Below are 9,313 nucleotides of genomic sequence, written 5' to 3'. Positions count from 1 at the left end.
AAAAGTCAAGTGGACTAATTAGTTAGATTCCCAAGTCCTAGCCAACTCCTAAGGAAAGACTAGAGTTAGTGGAATTTCAGTCAATTAGAGAAATTAATCAACAATCACGATAAGTTTAATAACTCAAGAGCCTCCAGTTAATCAATTAGAGCCAAGAATATAAAAAGCTAAATAAGAATCATAAACTGAAATACCTCAAATTATTAATTAAGAAAATCCTAACATGAAGGGTTCATGAGCCAATTGGGCAACATAAGTCAAATACAAATAAAAGCATTAGAGTATATAGAAGTAAAAGGGAAACATAAATTAAAGGAACATTGAACCTGAGAAGGAGTTGAAATAATAAGTTGAAATAATAAAGTTAAAATCCTAATTCCTTTAAGAGGAATCCTAATCCTAAATCCTAAGAGAGAGGAGAGAACCTCTCTCTCTAAAAACTACATCTAAAACTAAAATTATGAATTATGAAAGCGTGATCATGAATGAATAGATTTGCCCACTTTATAGCCTCTAATCTGTGTTTTCTGGGCCACAAACTGGGTCAAAAATAGCCTAGAAATCCAGGGAGAAGAAATCTACCACGCTGATTTTTGTCACTACGACGTGTCCACGTAGAGCGCACGTTCGCGTCGCCTAGCATCAGGGAAACTATGGCATATTATATATCAAATCGAAGCCTCGAACGTTAACTTTCCAACACAACTGAAACCGCATCGTTTGGACTTTTGTAGCTCAAGTTGTGATAGTTTTAGTGTGAGAGGGTCAGGCTGACAGCTTTGCAGTTCCTTCAACTTCTTGTATTTCTTCCACTTTTGCATGCTTCCTTTCTATCCTCCAAGCTATTCCTGCCCTGTAATCTCTGAAATCACTTAACACACATATCAAGGCATCTAATGGTAATAAAAGAGTGTTAAACATATCAAAATTAAGACCAAAGAAGCATGTTTTCAATCATAGCACAAAATCAGGAAGAAAAACGTAAACTCATGCAAATCATATGAATAAGTGCATGAAAGATTGATAAAATCCACTCAATTGAGCCCAAGATAAACCATAAAATAGTGGTTTATCATGGTGGTTGAAGGAGTAGAGAAGGTAAGACTAGAGGAAGAAGATGGAAAATGAGAGAAAAGGGGTAGAGAATTTGAAAATAGGCGCGCTACAATGCTTCTACGTCGTAGGATCGACGCGCGTGCGCCCTCCACACGTACGCGTGGATGGGCAGAAAGAAGCATGGACGCGGAAGCATCGCCCACGCATACGCGTGGGCAGCAAAACAAGGAAGGACGCGTAAGCGCCAGGTGCGAGCACGCGTGAGGGTAGTTGTGCTAGTGGCACAATGTTAGCCCAAAACTCGTGCAACTCTCGGGTCCATGTACCAGGAGTTGGCTACAGGAAGATCTACGCGGACGCGCACGGTGCGCATACGCGTGGATTTGGCATGAGGCAGATGGACGCGCATGCATCAGGTACGCTGGCGCATCGGTGGAAGTTGTGCTCCCAGCGTAGTGTTGGCACAGTGTTTGCGCAAATCTCGGGAAAAATGTACCAAGTGTGCGACTGGGGCGATCGACACGGACGCGCCATGCACGCTCACGTGTCGATTCGCAAAGCAGCAGAGGGACGCGTACGCGCCAGGTGCGTGCACGCGTGAGTCAAGTTAGGCACAGGGCATAGTCTCAGCCCAGAGTTTGCCTAACTCTCTGGAAAATGTACCAGGGTTGCAGGTGACGCAATTGACATGCACGCGTCTTGCACGCTCACGCGTGGATTGCGTATTCAGGAATATGGACGCGTACGCGCCAAGTGCGCGCACGCATGAGTGGGGTTGGGCATATGGCATAGTGCTGGCCCAATGCTCGTATAACTCTCTGGATTTTTGTTCCAGGAGCTGCGAAAGCCATAGACGTGTACGCGTCTAGCACGCCCACGCGTGGATTCCCCCCCCCCCCCCCCCCTATTTTTTCATGGACATGAAAAAATGCATTTTTATTACAAATTCAGTAGGCAAGCTAGCCAAAGGGACCAAAAACACCCAAAACTCCATGCAATACCTAAAAATGGGGTGTTTTCTACCATACAATCAATCCACCTACTTAAAGTCAATGCAAATCTTCATGAACAACTTATCTAAGGTTATCAAAATCAAGTCTATCCAAACAATGCTATAGCTAAGCAACCAAAATCAAGAAAGAGTTCAAGAACTATATACAAAAGGGACAAAAAGGTAGATCTCACCATGGTGGGGTGTCTCCCACCTAGCACTTTTGTTTAATGTCCTTAAGTTGGACTTTCACTAGCTCAATTCTCTTCGCCAAGAGGTGCATCCAAAAGGAATACCTCAATCTCCTTGTTGCTTTTCATTTTCTCACCATGATACAACTTTAGACGATTACCATTAACCTTGAAGATATCCGGACTTGAGGGATGGTGCAAATGGTAGACCCCATAAGGTTCCGCTTTCTCTACTTGATAGGGACCTTCCCATCTTGACCTTAGTTTTCTGGGCAACAATTTCAATCTTGAATTGTAGAGGAGGACTAGATCGCCGGCTCTAAATTCTCTTCTTCTTATGTTTTTGTCATGCACGGCTTTCATCCTCTCCTTGTAGAGTCTAGAGCTCTCATAGGCTTCTAACCTTAAATACTCTAATTCCACTAATTGAAGCTTTCTCTCAATTCTGGCCCCACCCAAACTTGGATTGCAGTCCTTGACGGCCGAATATGCTTTATGCTCTACTTCCACCGGTAAGTGGCAAGCGTTGCCATACACCAACCGAAAGGGGCTCATGCCAATCGGCATCTTGTACGCCGTTTGGTAGGCCCAAAATGTGTCAGTAAGCTTGGTAGTCCAATCTTTTCTATTAGACTTCACAATCCTTTCTAATACGCGCTTAATCTCCCGATTGGACACCTCGGCTTGGCCGTTTGTTTATGGGTGATAGGCCATGGCTACTTTATGTATGATACCGTATTTCTTCATGAGTCCTTCCATTCTTTTATTGCAAAAATGTGACCCTTGGTCACTCACAATTGCTCGTGGTGATCCAAAGTGGCAAATTATACTATTTCTCACAAAAGAAAGGACAACATTAGCATCGTTCGTCCGAGTGGGTATTGCTTCCACCCATTTGGACACATAATCAACGGCAAGTAGAATGTAGAGAAAACCATTAGAATTTAGGAATGGCCCTATGAAGTCAATACCCCACAAATAAAAAATTTCACAAAATAACATGATTTGTTGGGGTATTTCATCCTTCTTAGAGATGTTACCAAATCTAATGCATTGAGAACAAGATTTAAAAAAGAAAGAAGAGTCCTTGAAAAGAGTTGGCCACCAAAATCCACAATCAAGGATATTTCTTGCCGTCCTTTGAGGTCCATAATGTGCACCTCCCTCGGAGGAGTGGCAAGCCTCCAATATTGATTGGAATTTTGGTTTATGAAATGCACTGCCGAATTACCTGATCTGCTCCACATCTCTAAAGGTATGGGTCATCCCATACATAGTATTTGGATTCGCTTTTTAGCTTATCCTTTTGATGCTTGGAGAGATTAGGAGGAAAGGTGCGGGAGACTAAGTAATCGGGTATTGGTGCATACCAAGGAATGACTTCTGAGATTGCTTGCAAGCCCTCAAAGGAGAAAGAATCATTAATAGGAGTGGCATCGCCTTCGGTGTGTTCAAGGCGACTCAAGTGATCTGCCACTAGGTTTTGCGAACCACTCCTATCTTTAATTTCCAAGTCAAATTCTTGCAACAATAAAACCCATCTAATCAATCTCAATTTGGATTCCTTTTTAGCCAACAAATATTTTAACGCCGCATGGTCCGAGTACACTACCACCTTAGAGCCAAAAAGATAAGCTCGGAATATATCCAAAGCAAAAATAATAGCCAACAGCTCTTTCTCGGTAGTAGTGTAATTGGATTGGGCTCCATCTAATGTTTTTGATGCATAGGCTATGACATATAAATTCTTACCCTCGCGCTGTGCTAATGCGGCTCCCACCGCATAGTTTGAAGTATCACACATTATTTTGAATGGCCGACTCCAATCCGGCCCTCTCACGATGGGAGCTTGGGTCAATGCTACCTTAAGCTCTTGTCAAAAGCCTCCATGCACTGCTTGCTTAAGATCAAACTCAATGTCTTTTTGCAACAATCGAGATAGAGGCAATGCTACCTTACTAAAGTCATTGATAAATCTTCGGTAAAATCCTGCATGTCCAACGAACGACCGGACTTCCCTCTCGGAGGAGGGATAAGGCAAGCTAGATATAATATTGATCTTTGCTGGGTCTATAGAAATACCATCTTTGGAACCAATATGTCCTAAAACAATGCCTTGCCTAACCATAAAATGAAACTTCTTAAAATTTAAGACAAGGTTTGAATTAGTGCATCTTTCCAAAACTTTTGCAAGGTTATTGACGAACAAATTTTTGATGGTTTAGAATTCACAAATGAATTCTCGTTGCAAGTATAGTTTCTAAACCAAACAATAATCCTTTCATACAAAAGATTGTTTGTCACTAAAACAAACCCCTAAATTTATAAACCAAAGTATTGGAACCTCGGGTCGTTTTCCCTAGAAATTGCAATAAAGTGTCCTTGTTATTGATTATGAGTTATGTTTGGGGATTTGATAAGAGACATGAAAGATAAATGGCAAGGAAGTAAACTAATAGCTAAAAAGGTCTTCGCAAGGGTTGGTGGTCAAGGATCTCTATCCCTATTACTAACCACAACATGAGAATTGGCAAGGATCAACCCCATTAAATCATCCTCTAACTAGTAAAGGAAAGTCAAACGAGCTATGTCAATCCAAGTCCATAAGTCACAGCTCTCCACCAATTCAATTAGTGAGAACTAGAGTCAATGGCTCTCAATCATCAATTACTTAGACATTAGTAACTCAAGAGTTCCTAAGTTACCTTCCCAAGCCAAGAGCATAAAATTCTACTCTAACATCCTTCCAAGCATTTCATCAAACACTTGGAAGGCATAAAAAGAGAGCATAGTAAATTACAAGGAAAGTAAATCTACACTACTCAATTGCAAGGAATTAAACAACAACAAAACACTTCAACAATAAAGGAACATGAATCATAAATTGCATTAAAGAGAAAATAGAAGAACAAAAGTGCATAAACATAAAAGTAGAAAAGTAGAAAATCACAAGAATTAAATGCAAAACTAGAAAGAGGAAAGGTAGAAGAAGAAGAATTACAAAAGGAAAAGTAAATATAAGCATGAAATTAACCTAGATCTAAGAATTTCTAATCTAGATCTAACCTACTCCTAATTCTAGAGAGAAGAGAGAGCTTCTCTCTCTAGAAACTAACTTTCCCTCAAAAAATAATCTAAACTAAACTAATAATGACTAGATGTTTCATCCCCCTTCAATCCTTGGGTTAAATAGCATCAGAAATGAGTTGGATTGGGCCCAAAATACATCTCAAATTGCTAGCCACGAGTTGCATTAAATAAATCACGTGCAGTATCGGTGTGTACGCGTACAGTGCACGTGCGCATCCCTAAACGCGATGCAACTATGGCAAATTTTATGTCATTTTGAAGCCCCGGATGTTATCTTTCCAACTGAACTAGAACCGCATCATTTGGACCTCTGTAGCTGAAGTTATAATCGATTAAGTGCAAAGAGCTCGGCTTGACAGCTTTGCGATTCCTTCATTTCTTCAAAGAGGTGTGTGCTTGGGCTGAGCATTGAGCTTTAAACGTGTAGAGGCCTCTCTTGGAGTTGAACGCCAGTTTGTAACCTGTTTCTGGCGTTTAACTCCACTTTGCAACCTGTTTCTGGCGTTTAACTCCAGAATGCAGCATGGAACTGGCGTTGAACGCCAGTTTGCGTCGTCTAAAGTCGGGCAAAGTATGGACTATTATATATTGCTGGAAAGCCCTGGATGTTTACTTTCCAACGTAATTGAAAATCCACTTTGAGTGCAGGGAGGTCAGAATCCAATAGCATCTGCAGTCCTTCTTCAACCTCTGAATCTGGTTTTTGCTCAGGTCCCTCAATTTCAGCCCGAAAATACCTGAAATCACAGAAAAAGACACAAACTCATAGTAAAGTCCAGAAATGTGAATTTTAATTAAAAACTAATAAAAATATACTAAAAACTAACTAAATCATACTAAAAACTATGTAAAAATAATGCCAAAAAGCGTATAAATTATCCGCTCATCACAACACCAAACTTAAATTGTTGCTTGTCCCCAAGCAACTGAAAATCAAATAGGATAAAAAGAAGAGAATATACTATAAATTCCAAAATATCAATGAAACTTAGCTCCAATAAGATGAGCGGGACTTGTAGCTTTTTGCCTCTTGAATAGTTTTGGCATCTCACTTTATCCATTGAAGTTCAGAATGATTGGCATCTATGGGAACTTAGAATTCAGATAATGTTATTGATTCTCCTAGTTCAGTATGTTGATTCTTGAACACAGCTACTTTATGAGTCTTGGCTGTGGCCCTAAGCACTTTGTTTTCCAGTATTACCACCGGATACATAAATGCCACAGACACATGACTGGGTGAACCTTTTCAGATTGTGACTCAGCTTTGCTAAAGTCCCCAATTAGAGCTGTCCAGGGTTCTTAAGCACACTCTGTTTTTGCTTTGGACCTCGACTTTAACCGCTCAGTCTCATGTTTTCACTTGACACCTTCACGCCACAAGCACATGGTTAGGGACAGCTCGGTTTAGCCACTTAGGCCATGATTTTATTCCTTTAGGCCCTCCTATCCACTGATGCTCAAAGCCTTGGATCTTTTTTATTACGCTTGCCTTTTGGTTTTAAGGGCTATTGGCTTTTTGCTCTTGCCTTTTGGTTTTAAGAGCTTTTGGCTTTTTCTGCTTGCTTTTTCTTTTTCTTTTTTTTTCGTTATTTTTTTTTCTTTTTTTTTTCCGCAAGCTTTTGTATTCACTGCTTTTTCTTGCTTCAAGAATCTTTTTTATGATTTTTTAGATTATCAAATAACATGTATCCTCTTTCCTTATTCTTCAAGAGCTAACATATTTAACATTCATAAACATCAACTTCAAAAGACATATGCACTGTTCAAGCATTCATTCAGAAAATAAAAAGGATTGTCACCACATCAAAATAATTAAACTAGTTTCAAGGATGAATTTGAAACCCTGTACTTCTTGTTCTTTTGTAATTAAAATATTTTTCATTCAAGAGAGGTGATGGATTCATATTCATAACTTTAAGGTATAGACACTTAGACACTAATGATCATGTAATAAGACACAAATATAAATAAACATAAAGCTCAGAAATAAAAAAACAAGAAAATAAATAAACAAGGAGATTAAGGAATGAGTCCACCTTAGTGATGGTGGCGTCTTCCTCTTATTGAAGAACCAATGGTGCTCTTGAGCTCCTCTATGTCTCTTCCTTGTCTTTCTTGCTCCTCCCTCATAGCTCTTTGATCTTCTCTAATTTCATGGAGGATGATGGAGTGCTCTTGATGCTCCACCCTTAGTTGTCCCATGTTGGAACTTAATTCTCCTAGGGAGGTGTTGATTTGTTCCCAATAATTATGTGGAGGAAAGTGCATCCCCTGAGGCATCTCAGGGATTTCATGGTGAGGAATTTCCTCATGCTCATGTTGAGGTCCATGGTCTCTTATTTGCTCCATCCTTTTCTTAGTGATGGGCTTGTCCTCTTCAATGAGGATGTCTCCCTCTATGTCAATTCCAGCCAAATTGCAGAGGTGGCAAATGAGGTGAGGAAAAGCTAACTTGCCCAAGTGGAGGACTTGTCAGCCACCTTGTAGAGTTCTTGAGGTATAATCTCATGAACTTCCACCCCTTCTCCAATCATAATACTATGGATCATGATAGCCCGGTCTATAGTAACTTCAGACCGGTTACTAGTAGGAATGATTGAGCGTTGAATGAACTCTAGCCATCCCCTAGCCACTGGTTTGAGGTCGTGCCTTCTTAATTGAACCGGCTTGCCTCTTGAGTCAATTTTCCATTGAGCTCCTTCCTCACATATGTCTATGAGGACTTGGTCTAACTTTTGATCAAAGTTGACCCTTCTTGTGTAAGGGCATGCGTTCTCTTCATCATTGGCAAGTTGAACGCCAGCCTTCCATTTTCCGGACTGAAATCTAAGTATTTCCCCCGAACCATGGTAAGCCAATGCTTTGGATTCGGGTTCACACTTTGATCATGGTTCCTAGTGATCCATGCGTTTGCATAGAACTCTTGAACCATTAGGATCCCGACTTGTTGAATGGGGTTGGTGAGAACTTCCCAGCCTCTTCTTTGGATTTCAAGTCGGATCTCCGGATACTCATTCTTCTTGAGCTTGAAAGAAACCTCAAGGATCACTTTCTTCTTGGCCACAACTTCATAGAAATGGTCTTGATGGACCTTTGAGATGAGTCTCTCTATCTCCCATGACTCAGAGGTGGAATCAATTGCCTTCCCTTTCCTCTTTCTAGAGGTTTCTCTGGTCTTAGGTGCCATAAATGGTTATGGAAAAACAAAAAGCTATGCATTTACCACACCAAACTTAAAATGTTTGCTCGTCCCCGAGCAAAAGAAGAAAGAAAGTAGTAGAAGAAGAAGAAAATGGAGGAGATAGAGGGTGAGGTGTTTTCGGCCAAGGTGAGAAGTTAGAGTTGTGTTGTGTGAAAATGAAGAAGGAATGAGGGGTTTATATAGGAGGGGGGAGGGTTAAGTTTCGGCCATTAGGGTTGGGTTTGGGAGGGAAAATATTTTGAATTTGAAGGTAGGTGGGATTTATGAGGAAGGGAAGATGGATATGAGTGGTGAGGGGGTGAAGGGAAAGAGTGATTGAAGTGATTGGTGAAGGGTATTTGGGGAAGAGAGTTATGAAAAGGTGTGAAGGGAAGAGAAGAAGTGGTGGGGATCCTGTGGGGTCCACAGATCATGTGGAAATCCTGTGGAGTCCATAGATCCTAAGGTGTCAAGGATTTTTCATCCCTGCACCCTTTAGACGTGTAAAACGCCCTATACATCCAATCTTGGCGTTTAACGCAAGACTGCTGCCTATTTCTGCCTATTAAGTCATCCATGAACACTTCCATGTATTGCTCTAGAAAATCCACAAATGTGCTTGGTGCACGAAATTGTGATCATCAATGGCGCCAACAACTTGGTACGCACAATTGTAATCTCAACTATTTATCAAAACTTCGCACAACTAACCAGCAAGTGCACTGGGTCGTCCAAGTAATAAACCTTACGTGAGTAAGGGTCGATCCCACGGAGATTGTCGGCTTGAAGCAAGCTATGGTC

At 40.8% G+C, this 9,313-nt stretch overlaps 1 protein-coding gene across 1 annotated transcript; it reads right to left on the bottom strand.

Annotated features, from left to right (window-relative positions):
* Positions 1-2,304: 2,304 nt before the first annotated feature.
* Positions 2,305-2,805, bottom strand: LOC107607380 (uncharacterized). The gene has a single exon (XM_016309343.1). The coding sequence runs from the start codon at positions 2,803-2,805 to the stop codon at positions 2,305-2,307; it is 501 nt and encodes a 166-aa protein (XP_016164829.1).
* Positions 2,806-9,313: the final 6,508 nt, after the last annotated feature.

This window comes from Arachis ipaensis, chromosome B7 (assembly GCF_059453495.1).
Source record: "Arachis ipaensis isolate K30076 ecotype BB chromosome B7, ASM5945349v1, whole genome shotgun sequence".
Taxonomy (NCBI): domain Eukaryota; kingdom Viridiplantae; phylum Streptophyta; class Magnoliopsida; order Fabales; family Fabaceae; genus Arachis; species Arachis ipaensis.
The sequence above is the reverse complement of the archived record's forward strand: the minus strand, read 5'-3'. Positions and strand labels throughout refer to the sequence as shown.